Below are 24,492 nucleotides of genomic sequence, written 5' to 3' on the forward strand. Positions count from 1 at the left end.
ATATTTTAATTTCTGCAGAGACAAAAATGACAAGCAATTTATTTACACAAACCTGTACAAAAGCAAATTAAATTATGTAAAATATCTCATAAATAGAAGTGGACTTGCGTTCAATACACTTTGCCATGTTCAGCTAAGCTGCGTGCATAGTGACTCATATTAAACGATGATTAATTTGTTCCTCAATTTCTATATCAACATCCAAGTCGCAGGACAAATAGTAATGGTTAATATTACAAATCTCATTACACACTGTGAATGCTTTTCGGACAGAGGAGAGCACCAACTGAACACACACCTCTGGCAGGTGAAACTCAAAGTTTCTGTCAAAGTGTAAGGAATTCAGCACACTGCTATTGCCTAGATTTCTGCGGCCATTGCCTCAGTGTATCAGAAACTAACAAGCCACCGAGTCTATCATCACTCAGGAATGATGCAGAGCAGACATGGCAATCTTTCTTTTTATTTCTCCTCTTTCTCGCTTCGCAGAGTCTCTGTTTTCACCTTATCTGATGTAGAAATTCAAAGCATCACCTTGCAACATCACAGCAAACCCTGCACTGCGCTCATTTGTAGGACAGGGTTTCATCATCTGCAGACATGCATACGCTGTGGATCTGTGTGTGAGCTGTGTGGCAAGGCACATCCTGAGGTGTGTGCTCTGTCAGCTGCTCTCCCTTGCAGCCCCACCCCCCCCAGCCTTCCCTTATCCATCCCTCCTAGTAAACCGTCACATTAGCATTTTTATCTCTAGGTTCCTTCAACTCTGAGCAGTCAAATGTCTTCAAGCTTCTTTTTTTTTTCTTTTTTTAATTTTTCTTTTTTTTTTCCCGCCCTCTATCTTTCAAAGCTTTTATATTCAGTCCTAGAGCTTGTTTCATGCACAAAGAAGGTTACTTGACCTTTGATGTCACACATGTACATGAGCAAAACACGACTAAAAAAAACCCTTTATATCGTTATTATTTCTACCAACAAGCAACTTTTGAATGTACCTGTATTCATTTGGTAATGCACTAAGCTAGGAATGGATACTTCAACAAGATAATTGACCCCAAGTGAACAATAGTCATTTGAGTATTAGACCTACAGGCTCACTGACATTTGACTGGTCGTCCTCCAAAAGAGAGAAAAAAAAAGCCTTTGACATCATGGGATTTCATCTTAGATATGCAAATGTATTTCAGTCCTTAAATGCCACCCCATCTAGTTTTGCGAGCATGTCAGCGTAATCATTTATGCACCGTTCCAAACCAACATTTAATCATACCAATTGGTATAAAAAGGCACAATTGCATATTTGCATTCACTCTAGTATTTTTTTTTTCTTTTTTCAGAAGCACTCTAAATATACAAAGTGGCACCAGATAAAGAAAAAAAAAAAAGGAAAAACACATAATACATTGTCATGATCATTTCCACAGTTTTGATTGTTACAGTGTAACTAATCAGCATGTAAGATTAAAAAGCAAGATACAAGAGGGTGATAAAAAAATGTGTAATCGAATGGCATAAAGCTGATATAAAAGAAAGATCTTGAAGGGCTTTGAGTATAAGAGACCATCATGAAATATGGTATGCATAAAAAAGGAAACAAATACAAATAAATTAACAATATGGTATTGATGGATGTACTAAGTTGTACTACATGACTAATGTCTTTTTAGGTATAACAAATGCAAGCAACAAGATGGATTTCCATGTGTACAGGGATATTTTTTTGTACATTTTGTTTTACAGATTTTTTTCCTCTTCCTTCTCATTAAGTGAAGTAAGTTCCCATTAAACGTGCAGTAAAAAGTAATATTCATGTATACAGTTGATAAGTATAGGAGCACTTTCTTTCAAACAACGAGTAGTACTTACAGACTATAGATTGTTGGGGTGCAGAAAAAGCACCTCCGGTTAAACCAAAGGGGTTTTGCTAACATACAAAAAAAGTTCCATTGCATCTGATATTCTTTTGCTTTATTACAGTCATGAGATTTTGTGCCTCTGCAGCTGAAAATAAAAAAAAGGAAACTAAAACACTGTAGACAGGGAGGCACAACATCTCAACATTATAATGTGTCTGTGTGTAAAGCGTCAGCTCTGAGGATGTGATGGGTGTTTTTGTTGAAACATCACATTATCATTCAAGCTCAATCTTTCAATTAGAAAAAAATAAGAAACAGAAAAAAGAAATTCTCCATGTGATGTTTACTTAAAGCAAAGTCCTCTAAGAAAGCTATTTTTCTTTGTGTGTGTGTGTGAGAAGTGGGTTGGGACGCTTCATCCTGCTTGCGAAGCTTTGGTTTTTTTCACTTTGACACCAAATTTCTCAGCGTGTAATCCAAACACCTCCTGGTATCTATTCATTCAGACGTTGCCGCTTTGTGATTGTTCTCCACTGAGCTGATTCTTACATTCATGCTACGCAAAGCAACAACTACGAGTGCTTAAAGGAATCTTGGACAGGAGTGTGGTGACTAGTGTCACCTTGAAGGCTTGAGAGAGGGCGTAAAATAGGAGCTGATGCTTGTTAGTCGCTTGTACATTATGAAATTTATTGCTCAGTCCTACACACGCACATAAATAAAAAAAAGAAAAGAAAAAGGGAAGGAAATAGCTGTAAAAGACTGTCCTTGCAGCTGTTTTAGGACCAACTTTGCCATGTTTATGCCCTCTTAAGCCTATCAAAGGTGCACTTTTACAGACACACTCCTAATACACATAAAATTCCAACTTCACCTGTGTACATGTAACCTAAAGCCAGACACTGTGCTTACCAAGAATTTTTCAGTCATTATGGCAGTGCCACTGGCCTTAATGAAATAGATTTGTTTCTGCATGTGTGTGTGTTCATTTGAGCAAAATAGGTGTTACAGCTTGGTTTCAAATGTACCATTCTACACAGGCGATCCAAAAACTGAACACCACCACGCTCTTCCAGTTAATGCAGTTGTCGGTGTAAGATCTTGCATTTCTCAGGAGGGTTTTGGTCTTGATGTCACCAATCAAAGACAAAGAGAGACTAAGGAAAGGGAGGAATGAGAGCAGTCAACACTGTCGCTGAGGTCCAATGTTTATGTACATTGAGTGATACCTCTGAAAAGTGTGTACACTGTTGGTTAGAATCAGTCGTTACAAGTTCATCATAGGCTCCGAGTGGGGTTGCAGTCCAGCTAAACAGATGTTGCAGCAAATTCCTCTAGCTCCCACTTCTATCCAAGAGTCTCCAGATCAAGAAGAGGACAGAGTATTTAAAGCTTAGTCCTACCTATCTTTACATGATACATATGCAGTTGGCTTTTTGATCTGTAACTTTAAGCATAAATGCCATAGGTGACAGAATCCATGGTCAGTTTGATAAATCACAAGAATCCAGTTTGTGTCTCTGGCCACACTGCCTCTTGGACATACTCTTGCACTGTTCTGAATTTTTTTAAAGAAAGGCAAATTCAGACACACTGCAAAGTCAAAACAGTTGAGATGTACAGCTTTGATTCTATAAAACAAAAAAAAAAAAAAAAAAACAAAAAAGGGCTGTTTTGTACAGTGTCGTCTTAAGGGGAGGGGGCCTTCAATGAGAACAGGGATGACTCATGCGTGTGCTCTATATATGTAAAATGAGTTGATTACTGTACAGATTGACTGTCAAGCAGCAGATTGTGTCCCAAGAGCCCGACTTGCCAATAGAACAGCCTTGCTCAAAGTTCCTCCTCCTCCTCCTCCTTTTTTCCTCTAAGTCAAAGCTGGGGTTAGCACTTTAAAAATGTTTATTTGTCCACTCAGATTTTTCATTAGGGGAGTTGTTGTAAAGGTCTTCGGAGAAAGTTTAGTCCTACTTTGAGTGGCTAAAATCTTCTAGAGCTTTAATGGTGATGGGTAAACAACTATGCTTAGAAGTGTATTTCAATGCCACGTGTGGTGGCACACAAGCTGTGTGGAAACCTCTCAGCTCACAGGTACACCTCCCGTCGTGTCAGAGTACCACAAGATGTGGGCTTGTACTCCCCAGTAGGTGCAAGGGGGATCTCCTCAGTGGGGTGGCCCAGCACCTCCTCCCCGCCTCCCGGCGAGCTGTAGGAAGGTGAACCGAAGGCCTCGTAGGAAGAGGAGGAGGAGGCCATCTTCTTGTTGAGCAGGTTGCGATTGCGGTCTCCCATCATGTGAGCAGCGGTGGGGTCTCCGTTGGCCATGGCGGCCATGGCGAGGGTCTCCTGGCTGCCGGGCTGCTCAGCGCTGCTGCTGCCGCCACCATTGGCGGTCATGAAAGTGGAAAGCTTTGGTTGTTGGGGGTTGGTTGTTGACTTAGATGGCCGTCGCTCCGGCGACGTGCGCACAGGCATCCAGCAGGAGTCCGAGTGGCCATACTCGTCGCATTCCCGTGTGCACTTGCCAGTCATGGCTACGTCAGGCAAGGGCCGGGAGTCTACAAGAGGTAGAAAAGGAAAAAAAAAAAGTAAATATTTACAGTTTGTTTAATTAACATGAGGTATTTAATGACAAACCAACAATGAAAATGATAAGGTTTCCTTCTACTAAGTGTTTTTTGTGGTATGTGTCACATGGTTTGGCTATTTTAGATGCGTGAATCTGTGTTTTCTCCCTAATGAGGTCATCATCGCATCTAAATGTTAATGGAGAAGGTAAAAAGCAATAAAACTGGTCAAAAATGTTACCAGGCATTCATTCCCACAGCTCATGTAAGCTCTTGTTTTTACCACTGGTAGATACAAAAAAGCTTTTACCAAATAAACTGCGTTTCATGCAGAACCCAAACCACATGACAGAAAGAGTAACAAAAAAAGGCAACAATAAAAAGAAGACACTACTGACTACAATAACAGCCTCCAACTAAAAACTGTGGCGTGAAGCAGAGTTGAAATAATGTCATGCTTTAAAATGCATTTGTGCTCTGAGAGGGGAAGGGAAAGGGTCAGTCTGTGTTTTCAGCTCGCCCTCATCTAAAATTTAAAATGTACAACTGGGCTCGCTCTTGCTCTGTTTATGAGATGGGAGCACCATCAACACCTTATTTTCTTATTTTGCTGATTGACAGACGGCAATCACATCCTCATCTAAGTAGCTTATTAGCTTTGTTGGGCTTGAGCGCTCTGATATCCTCTTAAATCCACTATAAGTGGTCTTAGCCAATTACCTAGCTGAGCGGCGGATTCAGATTACCTAAGTCTATGGCATTATTGTAGAAAGCAAATTATGTGCTTACAATGCCACATCAGGACAACAGGTTAGACAGATACCCTACTGCCAATGTCTATTGTTAGACAGCGCGACATGTGAAAGATATTTAAACCAACGATACAAACCAAAACTCTTAAAGAGGGAAGGAAAAAAGGTCTGCTCAACAGTCCAAATGCTCAGAAATTAGACAGTGCCAGAGTTATCATGAGTGTTACAGGGATGCTATGTTAGATGTTATTTATTCATGACCTGATGCAAAATATGGAAAAGCAAAATCAAGCAGAAGCGAGGGTGAGTGCAAAGCAAGCAAAGCATGCCTTTGCCCAGAGTAAAAAAAAAATCATAAAGAAAAAAAAAAACAAAAAAACAAAAACAACAAAGAGTTTGGACCATGGCTTACTTTTAATGCTCTTTATCTCCTGTAAAAGAAAACAAATAGAACAGAAATCACTCTTCAAGTCTTTACTTCTACAATAACAAATGTACTACATGAGAAGTCTTGATCAACACAGACACTAAAAGACATGTTAACAACAGCACCAAAAAAAAAAAAAAAAAATGCTATGCAGAGCAGACACATGATTGAGGACACAATGCATCCCAGACAAGGACAGCAAAGAAAGAGGAGACAGGAGAAGGAGAATGACAGGCCTCTAAGGTCCAGCTGAATTGTGTTCTTTTTTTTCTTTTTAATTAAATGAATCCCTTCTCTCACAAATCATTTTCCACAAAACAGTAAATGCTACACTGAGAGTACCATTCCTTCCTTACACAGCTGCAAATGTTAGCCAACTGGACTCAATTTTCATGTAAAAAAATTACTTTAACTTTACTGTAACAGTTGCCAATGCCTGAGGGACATTCTCTTTTTGGTTTAAAGCAAACCCAAAATCCCAAAGATCCATCTGTTTGATTACTTGCAAACAGATAAAAATGAAGCAAAATCAAGAGGTGTAACTGCAGTCACATTTAACATGCCAGCTGATGTGATGAAAATGACAACTATGGCTTTGCATCACAGCATGTACCCCCTCCTTTTCTAAGCCTCAGAATGACAGACACAGCCATCAACAGGACAAATACGGACTACCTCCATCATTTCCACCATGGATTGAGCCATCAGGCTACCCACCCAGGCCTTTCTAGAGGTGTCCGTGCCCTGCTCTTGAATGCTCTTCTAATTGGCTCCTCAGTCCGACCATATTAACAAATCAAACAAAATAGTTTTAAAAAATACAACAGAGAGAACATTTTGCTTGTGTCTCACTTCCCTCAGCTCTCATTGGTGAACGGCCATCTCCTTGGGCAAATCGTTTCTGCTGCCCTGCACGGTACGATGCAGAGGTAGTTAGCCTGTTCTCTGTGTGTTGCACATGCCGAAAGGAAGCCGGTTTTTAAGCCACATTCCACTGACTCTGCAGGCTTGCTGAGACTAAGGACATTTCCCACAGAGCTAATGAATTCGCCTGCAATTCCAAATCAAAAATGCCTTTTTTTTCTCCCCTCTTGTCTTCAAACATATCCCCTCCTTCTGAGGTCTGGCCATCAATTCAAGTACTTTTAAATCCATCTGTCCTTTAGCTTTTGGCTTCAGCATGGATTAGTATGCTTTCAAAGCCCAGTTCACCTCATATCTCTTTATTTTTTTACCCTTAATCAAGAGCAAAATAAATTACTCTTCAAAAAGTCCTTCTGGCAAGCTTAATTCAAACTTATTTTGAATCTAATGATGTAAGTTAGCACAATAAAAAGAAGGTTGTTAATAACTGTTATTATTATTAAAAAAAAGAAGTTTTTTTTAATAGGAGAGGACATGCAACTCCGTTTCCATACATATCCATAGGCCCTTTCCAGACCCAGTTCAGAAATCAGGACGTAGAAAATATCTTCAAAGAACAGCCCTCAGAGCACGCACAGCACAAGGAGCTGACTTTTGTTACATATGCACAAACATCCTGCAAGCCCACACTACCAACCACAATACAGCACAATACAACTGGGTCACTCTGTAATGTTAAAAAAAGGCTCTGCTACTACGCTGAGAGCCAAACAAAGAGGACTCTCTGGCCCAGGTTTTGTCCCCAGGACTCAGGAATTATTTGCAGGGCCAGAGCTTTAACACAGAGGGATAGTATGGGTGTCACAAACAATCACTGCTGTTAGCCAAGAGGAGGGCAGGTCTATCCATAAAAGAAACTAATAGCCCTCTTAGATTTGCTTAAAAAAAAAAGCCTTCTGAGAGATTAGAGAAGGAGTGGTGATGGTGAACCAAGAAATGATTGACATTTGAGTTTGAGGGGTGATGGGCAGAACAGAAGAGCTGCAGCTTGAGCAAAGATGTGGTTGCACTTCTGCAGTGATAATTACACTGAGATGCCACAGTACAGCAGAGCTCTGAGATATTAGACCCCACACTGTGAGCATTTAAAGATTTCAAGAAGTCTGCAACGACTACTTTCTTCATCTGTGTGAAAAAGCCGGCTGAAAGTGGGCCAGCTGCAGCAATGGTTGAGCTGTGGCTTTTCTTAGCTGGCTTTAGTCAGTCCCCCTTTCAGCTGACTAGCTTACATTTTGGATACTTGGAAGAAAAAAAAAAAACAACAACAAAAAAAAAAAAACCTCCTCTGCTTGGGAACAGTAGCAATTTGATGTGGTGTCTTTAGCATTTACTATTTCAGTGGTAGGAGGGAAAAAAAAGAAGGGTTAGGTTGTCATTGCTCTGAGGCATAAGCACACTGATGTCTGTTGTGTGAACATTTCTAGACGATTACAGTTCATTGTGTCGGCATGTGTCATAGTGCTGTATTGCATGTTTTCTCTGTGGCACATCAGCAAGTTCACTTGCCTGTCTGCATTTAATCTACATCACCAGCAGTCTCATTTTTGAGCCACTGACTTGCAGCCCGAAGCTCCGTGACCGTTTTCATTTCCAGCCCTCAGATTCAACCCAAAAAGCTGACGAACAGATGGATGGAGGGAAGAAATTATGTGCCAGCATGCATATTTCTGCTTAAACGTCAACGGTGTGTCTTTGATGGACATTGCACTTGGCTAGACAGCAGATAGGGGTCAGAGCAAAGAAAGGAAGGGAAATGATATGAAAAGGAAGGGAGTGACAGGAAGAGAATAAAGGAGATGGAGATGGAGGGGACACTGTGTGCACTGAGTATAGCAGGGTCAGGGCATTGGGAAAAAAAAAACAAACAAAAAAAAAACGCCAGACTGAATGGAGAAGACGGCATGGCTGCCTCTGGGCCGTCACAGGCCAAACGCACAGCCAAAAGACAGCAGTGAAGAGGAGAGGAGGAAGAATTAAGGACATTAGCAAAGACAGGAAGGGGGGAAGGAGAATATGTAAGGACAGAAGAGGAACAAGAGGCAAGAGTGTGATGGTAAACACAACACTGATAACATAAAATGCACTGTGCTGTAAATAAATCCTGCTAACACGTGCGCCTAGACATGCACACATTAACCTATCAGTCCAAGGAGCTTGATTTAGCTCAGTTAAAGCTTCAAATTAGCCCTTTGACAATGAGGTCCTTTGTGTAGCCAGATGTGAGGCGCCACTCACCACTCCACTAACTTAATCTAATATGCCTCTATCTCATTCCTTATATTAAGAAGGCTGAAAAGGAACACTTTAACCTCCAAATTCCATTTACACCCATGACGACGCCGCATGATTTCAATTTGAAAGCAAAACGATCAAGACAAGAAATGAAGAAAGTTTTCCAGGTGAAGAAATGCGAGAGTGTGAGATCAGTTAGTCTGCCTTGGAAATTAGCTTTTGACTGCCTTGCATTTATGAGTTTTGAACAGATTTTTAAGAAAAATTATTCTACATGTGGCTGGAGGAAGGAACTCAAAATATTAATTCATGTAAGGGGGGGGCGATGTTTCAAAATATTTTGAAGAAATTTTGAAGAAATCAAAAAGCAAATGAAAAGTGATAAAACAAAAAGAGGCCAAAACTTAAGCAAAAAGAAAACAATGACAAAGAGTGCTATAGCTCTCCCCTTCTACTCATTCTCTCCCATGATGGGATCCCTGTTTAATTAGATGAAACTCGCCAACTAATTACGGCGTAAGAGCCTGACTCCATGTGTTTAGCTGTCTCACTTTGCATGGACCCCTGTGGTAACATCTCAGAGCCAAGAGGTCCGGAGCATCAAAGACAGACAGGCGGGCAGACACTCTGCATTGCTGAATATGACTAAAGGTGGCTGTGGGGAATTAAAAGAAGGGAACAGAGAGAGAGAGATAAAAAGAGGAAAACTGAGAACTGCCTGAGAGGAGAAAACAAGGTGAGGGAGGAGTTGTTCCTGAGAGAAAGGAGCAGCGAGAAAAAGACGAGGTGCTGAATTATTAACACAGTGACGGCGAGTTCAGACAGAACAGTATCCACAGGAAAAAGCGATATTTGTCTTTCTCTTGCTGAGATGTTTGCCAGACAATTAAGGAAGGATGGAAGAGATGCTCTGGAGGAAAGATGGGGGGTGGTGAGAACAAAAGGCAAGTCCTGGGGAGCGATGACCTTTGAAAATGCAAGTCATAGCGAGTCCTGCTATGAAAAGAATTAATTGATGGCATTAATGTCAGCAGCGGTTGTTTTCTCAGCAGAACAGAAGTCAAATCTACACCTCAAACATCTAACCTCTGTTTACCCGGCTCAAATCCCGCAAGCAGGAGGTCGTTTGGATCGAAGGAGCGTAAAATAACTGATTTTACATTGGTTCTAATTGCTGTATTTGAAATAAAATCATTTTTCGTCAGCAGTTTTACATCTAATTGACCCAAATTCCTGATTTGTCACAACAAACATCCTTTGATAACGCTTTTTGTTTCTTTTCTGTTTTGTTTTTGCTTCTCATAGGCTGGCTGAAGAATTGCTCTTGAATATGGCAGTTCCTGATCTGTTCCGTACCTCTTGAGCCTCTTGAAGTATTTACTACCTGGAAAAGGGAAAAAAGGGAATAATCTGGAACCCCCAGCATGCCTGGAGAGGTGCACGGTGGGAAAAGAGAGGGAGTGCAAGTAAGGAGAAAGACATGGAGCCCTGATCGAGTTCTGTAATGAGCTGTCACCTTCTTTTGCTTCACTTTCCAAGATGCCTGCACTTCTGTGTGGGGCAAAAAAATATAAATAAATAATAAATAATTAAACACACATGAGTCTATTTAGTCTTTATAGGAGTTTCTGGACTATATACAGGTGGGCGATTTCTGTTTTAGCTGCTCCCTGCAGCCTATACACTACCAAGCATTACAATAACACTGCAAGTAGGCATTATGGGACTGATATGGCTGGTTTTACTCTATCAGCGGGGTCAATACTCTTTCTGGAATAATAAATGTACTGCAGCCTGCTCCTGAGGTAATTAATTGAAAGGAGATTAACTAGCATAATTTCATTCTGGTGACGAGCTCTCAGCCAATTATCAAATGCAGCTTGCACTCTACCAACCCTCCGCTCGTGTCCTCTCGCTCTAGGTCTCTGCCTCTCCCTGCCCATTTCAACAATCAGCAGTCAAAGCCCCATAAATAAAGCGTCCCTGCATGTCACGCTCCATGCTCCTTCATCTTGCATGCACACCGTTGCCGACACACCACTCATGTGCACATACATGTGCAGGTGGAGCCTCCTATATCAGAGGGCTGCTGTTGTGTTTACCAATAAATAAATAAATAAATAAAATGCATTCTTCTTCTCTGGCATGCAAGCATACATGCATGAGCATCTACAGGCTGCAGACCGAGTTCTGAGAACACATCTGACTCAACCTCATATATAATGGGAACAACAGCAGGATGATGTGGAGAGAAGCACAGTGACTCATCCACCCTCCTAATAAGAGTGATAGTGCCGGCTTCCTGCAACACACGCACACACACACACACTCACACACACACACACACACACACACACACACACACACACACATAAATAAGGCTCCTAAAACAACACCTAACCAAAAAAAAAAAAGAAAGAAAAACACTTTAACGTATGTGCAGCAAACCGCAGAATCTTAAAACAAAGGGATTTTCTTGTCAAACTTTCATATTATTGCTGGAGCATTACACCTATAATCACCTTTGCAAGCTACAGCTCACATATTTGTGGATGTAATTCATTTATGCTTGAAAAACACCCAATTACAGCACAAAATGCGTGTGTTATGTGTGTTTTCTTCAGAGTGACGCTCCGAGCTTAAACTCTGCAAGCACTGTAAGGATTAGAATTAGCCGCTCTGCCGTGGTGCACAAATGCAACACTGCTAGCATCCGATAAAACAATATGGCGGTCCCAGCTAACCACCACCCCCTCTTCCCCTTCCATCTTACTCACACACAAACTTAAAACACATGCAAACTGCCTCTTCGCCAAAACCTTGCATAAAGCATGCAGCATGTGTATTGATGCTTGGCATTCCCAGCCGCAGACAAGAAGACAAGCACACAGCGTTAACTGATAAGACAGACACAGAATATACATGGAGGAGTAGCAAGTGTGTGGAAAATGGTAGGGCTTACTGTGCTACTGTGAGAGTGTGAGCGAAGGGTAAAATCATTTGTTTTTGTTTTTTTGTTTTTTTTAAATGTATGTTTTATTGTTTACTCTTTTTCTAAATTCCCTTCTGTCTCTCTCCCTCCCTCTCTCTCTCTCACACACATGCTGTCTCCCTCTTCTGTCTCCAGTCAGTCTTTAGAAAAGAAGTGTCATTGCTTCTCCTCCACTGTTACTCTTATCGCACACTCCCAGGCACACTCACACAATAGCCTGTTTTACACCATTAAATGGTTATTTGTCAAAATACAATTTCAATTAAATCCTCACTAAAATATAAAATAAGTAAAAAAAAAAAAAAGTACCTTTCAGTGACTGTACGAGTAAGAGAAAACATCTGAATCATTGTCATGCTGTGGGTCTGCATGGAAAAGAGGTGAGAAATGGAAAAGAGGTGCAGTTCTGAATGCGGGGTCATTGCAAAAAAAAAAAAAAAAATGTAAAAGGAGCCATTGCTTAGGGGCATTTTCTTTTTTCATCTTCTACTGTTGAAACATGAAAAATGCACAGAACATAATTCATGTATAGCAAATTCTGAGCCCTTAGCGGCACATTCGTTATGAGAAAGTACAGTATTATACCACTTGGCTAAGGCACACACATATTAGCAGCAAATTTGCATCAGGATTTCATTATTTGTCCTGCTTGCCAGACATATTTAGTATGACCTACATATTACAAGAGGTGTTTACGCATTGCATTTTTTTTTTTTTATGTAATTTTATAATATTGACGTCAGAACAGAGAACAAGAACGCATCTTTCAAAAATCATACATCTAAAGTCAAGGCTTGTGGTGGTTAAGCTAGTTAGCTGGTGAGAAAGCCAAATAGCACCCAGTATCCACCACTGTTGTCATCCTGAGTGTGGGAATTGGCTCACAGCTGCCAGCGCATTCAAGGCCCGGGTGAGTTGAGCATGGTGAATCACAACCTTAATGGAAAGGTAGTGGTGGAAATGTGCTAGGGGTAATTATGTTGACCTAAAGCGACAGGCTTTCAGTTTTTCAGCATGTAAGCTCATAAACAGGCAAAGTGAGTTTCATGCTTTTTTTTCTTTTTTGCCAGATAATTTGCCTTTTCTGAGGCAGAAAAGGCAAATTATCTGGAACCTGTGTTTCCCAAAGGGATTAGTTTCCTGTGTCTCAGCAGATTCTGAAAACAAGATGGACTATTGTGTTTTAAATAAAAACTTTAAGAGAAAATTGCTGAATAAGCCCTCATTTTTAAGGTCTATCTTTCATGTACATTTACATGTAATTTGTGTGTGTTTATGTGTGCGTGTGTGTGGGAGGGGGGTATGTGAGTGTGTTGCACATTGATCTAATGACAGATTTAAAATCCCTTTAAAGTACTAATTGAAAACTTGTCTAATTTGATTGATTAAAAGACATCTGGAGTCCCATAAACCACAAAAAAAAACTTGAAGAGACAGGAGGGACTTGATGATTTGCTTAGGACAAATGGACAAAGCTGCATTCATCAAAAGTGTCTGTCAACTGTGATGATCTGGAAAACCAAAGAGACAATCAGAAAAATTTTAAGAGATTTTTTTCTCTTCGGGACCAATAGAACACCTACAGGGAGGGTTAAAAACAAACTACATCAAACGGGTTGAGCACAGTGCAGCCCCTGATGAAAGTGCTAAAAGGATGTGCCAGTCAGCAAATAGGTTTCTCTAGCACCTCTTTAATGTATCCTTGAGTCTGTCCAGGGTGCCTCAGCTGTGTAAAACCTCCCGCAGTGTTTGAGTGTTCCAAGAATGAAAGCAAAGGCTTCAATGACAGCATTAAGGCCTCATCTTATACTTTGGTAGACGACTGGTGTGGGAGTTTCAATTAGCCCAATTCGCATCAGTCATATGCACTGAGCTTGTTCAAATAGTAGAGAGAAAATATATATTTTGAGAGAAAATTATTATTTGAGAGAAAATATATATATATTTTCATTATACAGGAGAGGTTTGCGAGCTGAGTTAGAATCGAATGCCTTAAACATTCTCCAGCCACTCTTGCTAAGGTAGAAGCTCAAAGCGATACAGCTTGATAACACCAAGGTGTCCTGGATTATAGACTTTCTTTCAGATAGACCACAGTTTGTTCCCTTCTGGAGCAGTATATTGGATTTGCTGCTGTGGAGAGGCACTATGCTGCCATGTCTTTTCATTCACTCGCAGTCTGTGACTCAAGATTCATCTGTGGGTCACACCACCTCCGAATTTTCTCGGACGATTCCATTATTATGGAATGCACCCCCCCCCCCCCCCCCCCCCCCCCGAAAGAGAGAGAAGGAGGTGTGTATGAGTCTTTTGGGGAGATTTGCTGCGTGGTGCAAGAACAACCATCTGCTCTTGAACATTTGAAAGATAAAGAGGCTTACAAAGAGGATTTCTGAATGAGATGCATTGGCAGCTTTAACCAACTTCTTACTGGTCAGTGCAATCTATTTCTTTTAGTTTACCCCATCATGCAGGACGTTAAGCTGTGGCTGCATAAAGTTATTTTGGAATTGGTATTACAGTTAACAGTGGTGACTGCTGAAAGATTTAATGTGGATATCAGAGCTGGGGTTCAGGACTGAGGTCTTACCCTTACCCCTACCACTTAACCTACCCTGAATTTTACAGGGATCCGCAAAAGGAAAGATCAAACTACTCATTTGATTGGTTGAAACTAGGTCCAAACATGGATGCTCTTTTTTTTTTTTTTTTTTTTCATAAATGGTCTAATGGCCATCTGACAAGTCAGTATATTTTATAGTGACCTTTTTATTTGTAAAATGAGGTAAATTTCTATACCAGTATAATAGCTGCATCCTATTTTCTTTCTTTTTTACATAAAAATAAATAAATAAATAAATGACATATTGGTATGCATAAATATGTCAACATAAGCTGTCTGTACACCATGCACTTTGCTTTTGGGCTTGCATATTGGATCATATTATTCAGAATGAATGGACAAAAAGCCTGAGCATTTTCACTATGTTTCCCTCCCTGGTTTGCTTTACCACCAAAGGGAGTGTCTGTAACAGTGGCGTACCACATCTTAAACATTCATCATCACATGTTTCTTGTGCTAGAAACACCACAGGGAGATGACAAGGCTCCTCTCAGTCATCACTCAAAAGTCGCTTCCCATCCTTGAAGCTCCAAATCCATATCTATATACAACTGGACTTTTGAAAGCAAAACTCCCTATTAACATTTACATACATCACATGGAATGAAGGAGATGATTGGGAGTGAAGCCTGCTCTGGATTCACATCTTAGCAAGTCTTTAAAACCCAGGATGCATGCCCCATCTTAACAGGGCAGTTTAGCAGTATAGAAATACAGCACCACGGTTGTAACCATGCACAGTGTATTATTTAAAGCACCAGGGGCCCAATTTGTCACTCTGGCAGGCTCATCACAGACGAACATCCTTTATAAAATGCACTTTTCACGCTGCCTGTCGGAGGGATCAAAGCAACAGCAGCAGCAGCCTTGCCCGTTTCTCCCTCTTCAGTTTCCCTGCTCCGATTCCCACTGACAAAATGAGTCAATTTAAACCAAATGGATCCCCTATCAAAAAAAAAAAAAAAAAAAGACCGGAGAGGGAGATAGAAGGGGAGAAAGCGATTCATATCGTGGGTGGATGAAGCTTGGGCAGGTGGGCAGTAACTGGGGAATATGGACACTCAGCTCCTCTTATGTAGAGTGAAAACTGCCGGATATGGAATAGAAACACCATCATTGGAGTTGAGCCTGGACTCAGTTTTTGGAGTGCATGGAGAAGGTAAAAACACAGAATATGTGGCCACTCTGCTTCAGTTAAACCTTTATCTATTGAAAGTCAACTTTAGTAAAATTAGGGTATTTAGTTTGGTATTTTCCGAACTTTTCACTCATTTTTAGGAGGTCGCACTTGGTATTTTTCAGGATTATTTGCTCTATACATGATATGACCTACCCTTGTTTTAAATGGCAAACATTTGCTCTGTCCCACTTCTGAGTAGCTGCTAGCTTATTGGTAATAAGCTTATTGGTTATCTTATTGGTAATAAGCTAACTTATATTAGCTGATTGTACAGAGAAGAATGCTGTAACAAGTTCCTGAACATAACAGGCAATACTGCACACCTTCTACACAACACCATGAGGAAATAGAGAGTGTTCAGTCAGAGGTTTCTTCAAGTATGCTGCAAGACATTCCTGCCAGCAGCTATTTCTGTCAAGGGATAAACAAAGTATTTTAATTTAATTTTATTATCTTATTTGTCACAACTTCTCCATAGTGAGGGTTCTGGCTGCTATCTCCTGAACTTAGTATTCATAAGAACTTCAAACCCATTTAAGACAAATGTATTAATCCTTTAAAGTGACATTGTACAGACCGGTGTTCAAAAAGGTCTCAAGGTGTGACCAAGTCTTAAGAATCCCTCATAACTGCTGCTCAGCAAAGTGATTAACAAAAGGGCTGTTTGATTATGGGCTTGGGTTGTACTTTCTGAGAATAATTTGATAGTTTAAATTCTCAGTAACCCCAAAGTTGTAACCAAGTACTAACCTTACACTGAGACACAGTTCTGGTAACTCCTGTCTTTATTCTGTGCAAACACTGATTCGGACTTAAAAAGACATGAGAATGATGAATCAATGCTTAAAAAGTTGAAAAGCCTCATATTTAACTCAGCTGTTTGTGTCATATTTCTTTTTCTTTTTTTTTTTGACATTAGGGTAGGTAGCATAACCCCCCCCCATCTTTGAAACACAGACAACATGCTTCATTACTCACACAGCTTGACAGGCCTATTTTCCCTGCCTCTGCCCCCTCCTTCCCCACCACAATCACTACCCCATCCCCTGTTTAGCAAAGCTCTCGACCAATTGATTTTTTTTTTCTTCTTTCCTCTGTCTATCTTTTTTTTCCCTCCACCCTTGATTCTAATGCTTCTGGGTTGTGGGAAATATTTATTCACACTGATCGACGACAGAGCTGATGGGTCTTTCATGAGCGTCAGAACTCAAACTGTTTTTGTCCCACCGATGTCTCCAAATATCAATCACCAGTGGGAGAAGTACTGACTGGACTGCAGATTAGAGCAATAAAGCCCCAAAGGCCGGACTCATTTTCCTATAACTGACTAGAGAACAGAAAAATACACAACAGACAGCAACAATCTGACTGTTGGAGTATTTGTGGATTCTGCTTTGACTCCCATGTGCTGCCAGTGGTCAGAGACAATGTTTTAAGAGACAAATTCTCTGCAAATGATTGAAATACTTGAAGCAGATCCAGACAAGCCTGTCCTGAAGCTGCATAATCGATTGGATGCTCCGCATGATGTGGTACAGAGGGCCAGAGGGAGCGTTCTGATGATAATTCCTGCATCTGCGTGGTCGCTATTAAAAATGCAGCGCCGACAGGATATTTTCTGCATCAAATTTTCATAGCATCAAGCAGTCTCGACAGCCCCGCCTAACACACACACACACACACACACATACATACACATACACAGACTTTGGTGTCAGAATGATGAAGTTCCTAAAGCCTGTGTATTCTCCCTGAATGGATGTAGATTTTAAATGAGGAATGCTGTGTCGTATCATGGTTCATAGATAGTGATTTTGTATCCCCACTCTGCCTTCAGCTCTGACTTATATATGGTAATGGATTGCTGTCTTGTCTACATACTTTTGAAACACCAAGTGCTCCCTAGTGAGGCTTAATTATTATCTTTCTTACAATATGTGTGTAATAAGAAACACATATGTACATTTGAATAGACATCAGCCCACATATACTGTACAGTCCTCTGACATAATATACAGTACAGTCAGCAGCCTAGTTAGTAAACACATTATGGTTAATCCCCATGAATACCCTGACCTGTGTTGACTCAAATGCTTTTTCATGCATTTTCATATTCACATTCTGCTGTCATATCCCAGCTACAAAAAAAATACATCATTCCAGCAAAATGAAACTCTCCCTGGTCCACCAATTGCTGCATGCAAGGTCGTATGTAAATATGTTTCCTTTGCAGCAAGGGAGCAAACCATTACCGTCACTGCCAACATCATAAAAAAATAAATAAATAAAAGGGGGGCAAAAGGCATGTTTGATAAATTTGCCTGTTGTATGGTCATAGGCATTCCCTTACCATGTGCAGATAGAATTATAAGGGAAATAAAGACCTCTGGAAGTTTCAGCTGTGTGCCAGGGTGATGAAGATCCTGTCTCACTTAACCTTTATTATCTATAGCACATACTCTTGTGTTCTCCTGTCAATGTCAGAGACCAGAAATAAGTCTGCATTTTGAGCCCTATTAATACTGCTGTTGTCAAAAAAATATTCAAGATAAATGTTACTGTTCTTGTAAAGTGATACTAAATTAATAGTACCTCAGAATTATTACTTTCTATTAATGAACCAAGATAAAAAGTATGATTAACACTGTCTCTGGCCTCCAAAAGGAAAACGACAAAAAAGATGAAACCATAGTACAAATACAGCACAATGACTGACTTCATGAGTCATATGAGGCTCTGAGCTATAAGGGCAAGCTTTGTTAATACCTGAAGAGTGTCTTTAAATACAAGTAATATGTATTTACTTCCTTTGTTTCCTCTTGAGAGCAGAATAGGAGGGGGTTGTTGAATTACAGTAGAGACTAGAGCCAAATTAAGAGAAGGAGAAACATAATCAGCGAGTGGTAGAGAGAGAGAGTGAGACATGCAAGTGTGTATGGGAGAGAGGGGTACTGGTAATATGCTTGGGAATTTAATAAGGCTCAGCGCTCCTCAATAATATCACCCGCTTCACAGAGTCCTCTGGGAAACATGAAATGTGCCGATAAAAGATGATGCCTTCCTCTGACAAACGGGGTGTGCTAAAAGCGCCCTAGAAAAAAAAAAAAAAAAAAAAAAAGCCACATGTCGCTTCCGTTGGTAGCACACATGCTTCTGCCCCCGGCTATACTTTAAAGAATTATTCACCTTCTTCTCCTTATGCTGCAATTCTCCAAACTTCCTCTCTTTAAGGTCGCACACACGGCACGATTATTCAGACTCCAGCTGTATAATGTCAACTTTATTGACAGAACTGTTAGGGAACACAGATTGTGAATTTAAGAGTCTGCCCAGTAAGGTTTAAAATACAGAAATCTTTGGTATAATTGCTTACTGGCACTAAAACTTTTACATTTATTAATGATGAAGTATAAGGACTGTTAAACATTACAACAAGGCAGTTGTTAAATGCGTTTGCCAAAAGAGCATTAAGATGGTATTACCCTGTTGTTACAATCTGGTTTAAAGAAAAGTAAATTAAGCTAATCATTATACATTCTAGCAGCAAGACCAACAACTGCAAGGCCTGTTGAGGTGCAAAGGAGTCATGACACTGAAAAAAATTAGATTAGTTAGGTTGGCCAAAATTGTTAGGCAATCCTTCTGATGTTTCAACTCATTTTGGAAAAAAATAATGTTTAAAACATTTCTACACTGCATAATTCAGCATTGATTTTTTTACATTTTTAAAAGGCTGTGGGCAGCTAACCACCAGTGTTGAGTACTTCAATCATTGCTGTCCTTTATTTAAACTAAGACAGTTGTCAAAATAACCATAATCTGTCCTAATAGTCAGGATTATATGTGAAAATAAAGTGCCCATACTTTTGAACATATAGTCAATGATAGAGGAAAATGACTACTATCAGCACCAATAGCACACCTAGTGAAGTGTCTGTGTGTCACCCACCTTTAAGTTTTGCACTCTGATGTCTGACAAGCATGCTATTAGCGAACGCTACAATTCATCAATGTTACTCAAATGTTTCAGGTAGGTGTTGGTTGCTGTGGATAAACATAATATTACTGACATGACAGCTATGAGCACTTACTGAATAGTGTGTGTGTGTGTGTGTGTGTGTCTTTGAAAATCAACACAGAGTTCATGAAGTGAGCCACAGGTGGGCTAACGCTAACTGAGGCAACTGCTGTCGAACCCAAACGGAAGCTTGCTTGGTTTGTGCTGCTTCCTTTGAGAAAAAACACCAGGAAGTCATGTGTGGTTTCAATATGTGCCATGTTTCACGAAAGCATGTACTTCAGGTGGGGAATTTATTAGTAAAGGGTAGCCTTGCTACAAATTGCCAATATTTATATGCAGAGAATTGGATTGTGGAAATGAATAATGGAGGCAACTTTCATTTCAATTCCTCAGTTCCCCACTAATTCAACATTCCTTCCAGAAGCTGGGATGAATGGTTCATGAGAAAAAAAAACAAAAACAAAAAACACTCAACCTACACTAATTATAGGATTTATTATTTATTGGAAGTATCCATGTATTTTTGTCATGCTTTACTTTTATGACTTTCCTAAAGGTGCACTTAGGAGCAACCTCACACAGGTATGTCAAACCCAATGTGTTCATGTTGACACCAACACAACTGAGAAATGCACCCCCCATGACCTGTCATGTCTTGTCAAATGAACAGAGAAAGACAACCTCTCGCTCTGTCGAGCCCCATGACATTTACATACCACACTGCATGGTAGTGTGGGAATCACCCATGGGCTATACCAGGCCTTGAATTTAGGACAGGCACCCACCACATGCATCCATCCCCTCTCTTGTCACTACCTCAGTGAGACCTGCTCACGCTTGACAAAAAGAAACCCCAAACATGTATCTTGCTCTGCTGCCGCCAAAACGGCCTGCTGGCTTTCAGATGGAGGATGCAAAGCGTGAAAGGAAAAAAAAATATGGCCCATTTCTCTTTCCTCTTCAACCTTCCTCTGAGCATCTGATCAGGCACTGATGTTCACTTTTTTTCTTTTTTTTTCCAGGCAGCTCTGTCTATCAAGGCTCACCTGGTCTTTTGTCTCTGTTAATCCATCCTCTCACACCAGCTGTTGAAGAGTATTTTTTTTTCTCTCCAATAACTTCCTTCATGTTGTCTCTGTAGTTACTCTTTTTGCCTCTGCCCTCTCGTCTCCCATCACCTCCACCTTCCCACATCCCTCTCATTATCCTTCTCTGTCTCTGCTGATCGGCCAACGACTCCCTATTGGCAAATTCATGAGATTGATCATTTTTACACGGGTGGGTGGATTTACTAAAACCCCACCTCTTCCCTCTTGGCCGATATATTGCTCCTACACAATGGCACCCACAACCCTGCCGGTAAAACTCTGAAGTCATATCACTTAACATGCACTGGGCTCAACTCCCAAGAGGGGAGAGGGAGGCTATGGGAGAGCAAAAGAAGAAAGCGAAGTGGCTTCTGAGCAGAATACTAATAAAGTGGAGCACTTGGAAAAAGGGAGTCAGGAAAAGACAGTAGCAGCGACAAAATTACCACTTAATTTGATCCAGTACTGTGGCGTCTTAGATTTCTATTCTACTTGTGGTTGTGTGCATGAATGTGTGTAAGTTTACAGGAAGATACAGTCATAGACTTATAGAAGTCTACATTTAAGACATTCATATGCCTTAAGGGATTTTGCATTTCTATTGCTATTCCTTCTCCTTTTTTTCTTTAGTTTGAATGTGCATTTGTGTGTTCATATATATGTGTGTATAAATGCGGTTGACTTCTGAGACTAGAAAGGGAGAGAAAGAGACGTTGCATCAGCATGATTAAAAGGACAGTAACAAATGACTGCTGTCTCAAGAAAGCCATGTGACTATCAAAACAGGATATAGACCAAGTATATCAAGACACACGCACACACATACACACCCACACATATACACACACATACACTCCCTAATGATTTGACCATGCTTAAGAAGAGATGGGCTGGTGGGAACTGAGCAATGAGGATGCTAAGAAAATTGAGCAACAATCGCTAACTGCACAGCATCTTTAATGTGCCAATTTTAGGATTTCTATATGTATATTTTGGATACAGTTTTTTTTAATAGGCTGAGTGTGACATAAGTGTGTTGAGATGCATCAAATCTTAATGTGCTCACACTGGTGAAGCCTCATTATCACAATTTCTTTTAGAAGAAGACTACCGAATAGAGTTCCTATATTCCCTCAACTGCTGAATTTCAGGCAAAGACGGCCTCTAAAAATATCCTCGATGTTTCATATACTGTAAGCCCCTTTTCATCTGTTGACATGGGGTAGATACAGTGGAAAAGCATATATTCATACTGGCTTTTGCCCATTATTATTCATTCACCATATGGACTATTCTTCTTAATCACTTAACTAAGAATTATTTGCCTGGTGTTTGGATATTCATTGCTAAGTTTGTAATAATAACCATTCTGAATATATAAAGCTGTTAATTTCCTCCTGCAAATCACTTGGGTAATACTTGACCATGCCTTCGCTGGCCAAATGTACTTTTTCATTTCCATTTATTTTAAAGCTATAACCTTGTTCATGTTAGCACAGTGAAAGAACACATTTCTATATTTGTCTATGGAGGCATTCAGCTGACAGTCATTAATATTAGAATAAGAGGAAGAGACAGAGTGAAAGGATATGATTCTGTGGTACATTAGCGGTCAGATTTATTGACATCTTTGCACCTTGAGTGTGGCAGGTGCTCTTAGGCTACTTGTGAACAACATTAAGTCCCCTAGACTTCAGCCTCTCAAGATAAGTTTTTTTGGGGGAAAAAATACACATATTCTGTCAAGGTTGCTAAGACGTTGCAGTATCTTTATGAATGTTCTCTGTCTTGTCAGGGCACAGTGTGCAGCCTCTCACTGACAGCAAGCACAACATGATGGAGAGTCTGTGCATGGTGCTGCCAATAGCTGAAAATCACCTGCTGCACCCATGACCAGACCTTGAAGACAGACTTAAACCACATCTTTGCTTTATGAGTAATATTTGAAATCTTTCAAACAACAACAAATGCTTAGATATGAATAGTCACCTTGGTGCAGAGATTTTAGTGAAACGGCACATTATGTGCGATGGACAAAGAAGGATAATCACCATCTGAATTGCACTGGAAACAAACTTGTATAAAAAGTTCTTTCCAACTCACTTAACTTTCTTTTCACTTCTTAGATAAAGCATTTACCAAGTTATTTGAAATATTACCATGTTGTATGTATGTGTATATATATATATATATATATATATATATATATATATATATATAATGCCCAACAGACAACAACACTAATGGGATACATCATTCGCAACAATGGATTTTGATGAAAGTATGTACAAGACAACTGGAAAAAAATTATGTTTTTTGGTAAGATTGGTTGGATTACAAGGCTACTCTTTGGCAAACAAAGTTATTTTTGCAGTTTTTATGCCATAATGACAATACTGGACTCAAAACATACTGTAGTCTTAAGATTTCAAACCCAGCTAACAAACACTAAACACTATTGGATTCATGCTGAGCCATGAATGCTGCTAATTCATTTTTCATTTTACGGGAAATTTGGAATTCCATTTGGTGTTACAAGATTAATCATCAACATCTTTCCTGTTTAAGTGACAAGAGCAGACATGAAAATACATTAGTGTTACCTGTGGGTGCTTGTTATACATTGATTCTCCCTTACATACTCGGGTTTCTTACACCAGAGCACCGCTGGTTTCATCTCTTGGCCCTACCTCGAGCCACAATCATAACCTTTTCACCCAAGCTCATATGTCTCTCTCAGTCCTGCGGCAAACAGTAGGCTCCATAACTCACTGGATGGGATCTGACGTACGGAACAACGCATCAGCTCAATACAGTTTAATTGTATAAGGTCTAAAGTATGAGATTAGTCTTCAAATCTGTCCAGAGGAAACAGGGATGCTATGCGAGTGCCAGCGGTAGCGTATTAAATTGATGTGAATCTGACATAGTCAGAGAAGGGAAAAAAGCAGACTCTAGTCTCAGGAGATAATGACTGCTTGGCTTGTTTCTGCAGGTCAGCCTGGCCATTTCTGGGGAGGTGTAGTCATTGATGTGTCAAAACTGATTTTCCTCCCTTATCACTAAATATTCCATGAAACTTGATTTTCATCCTTCATACTTTGCTTGAAGCTGACCAAGCCTCCAAGACAACTTGTCTGGTATGACAAGGGAAGAGCAAGATAAACCACATTTTCACTGGGTTTAGTAAAGGAGCCTTTGCGAGAATCAAAGGTATGAGCTTAGGCTATGAACTGCTACCTATTTTTGATTTTGATTTGTCCACAGCATAAATGAATATGCCAAAGTGTAGTGTTCAAAAGTTTTTGATTTTATTCAAAAGGTCCTGGTGTTTATGGTAAAAATGGAGAGAAGAACAAGCATTTTTTCTCAATATGTTCTACAGAGCCGAAACATACTGCTATAGAACAGTAGCTCATTACCCATGTCTTTATTTTCATTACATAGAGCTTATTGTATCATCCTTCAAATTGCTTGAAACAAAGCATTTTCTTTTTTTTTCCCTTTCTTTTTCCTGTTTGTGGGTTTGCATGTGTGGGATTGCAGTGACATACGAACACGGCAACTAATCTTCAACACTGTGAACAGATTTTGGAATTCAAACACATTCACTAAATCTCCAACAATCGATTGGAGCTGTGCATATAGCTACAAGGCAGGAAACCCAGCAAATATTAAATGCACAACAAACATATCAGCTGCTAACAGCTGAGTGTGGATTAGGCCATCGTTCTGAAACTGAGCGCATATTTACTGACACAAACAAGCAAGGGAGAATATTACTGAGATATGCATTGCTGAGTGCCAGCATATGAATGTTCAATGAGAGT

General features: G+C 40.1%; 1 protein-coding gene across 4 annotated transcripts in view; it reads right to left on the reverse strand.

Annotated features, from left to right (window-relative positions):
• Positions 1 to 2,116: 2,116 nt before the first annotated feature.
• pcdh7b (protocadherin 7b) overlaps positions 2,117 to 24,492 on the reverse strand; it is a 106,793-nt gene continuing 84,417 nt past the window's right edge. The window contains exons 2-3 of one of the 4 annotated variants that reach the window (XM_041986478.1): positions 5,588 to 5,606; positions 2,117 to 4,414 (exon numbers count right to left, since the gene is read on the reverse strand). In XM_041986478.1, coding sequence (XP_041842412.1) covers positions 3,942 to 4,414; positions 5,588 to 5,606 — 492 coding nt within the window. In that variant the 3' untranslated portion in view covers positions 2,117 to 3,941. The remainder of the gene's footprint in view (positions 4,415 to 5,587; positions 5,607 to 24,492) is intronic. The other 3 variants (XM_041986479.1, XM_041986477.1, XM_041986480.1) reach the window with 3 other exon arrangements.

Source organism: Melanotaenia boesemani, chromosome 5 (assembly GCF_017639745.1).
Source record: "Melanotaenia boesemani isolate fMelBoe1 chromosome 5, fMelBoe1.pri, whole genome shotgun sequence".
NCBI lineage: Eukaryota > Metazoa > Chordata > Actinopteri > Atheriniformes > Melanotaeniidae > Melanotaenia > Melanotaenia boesemani.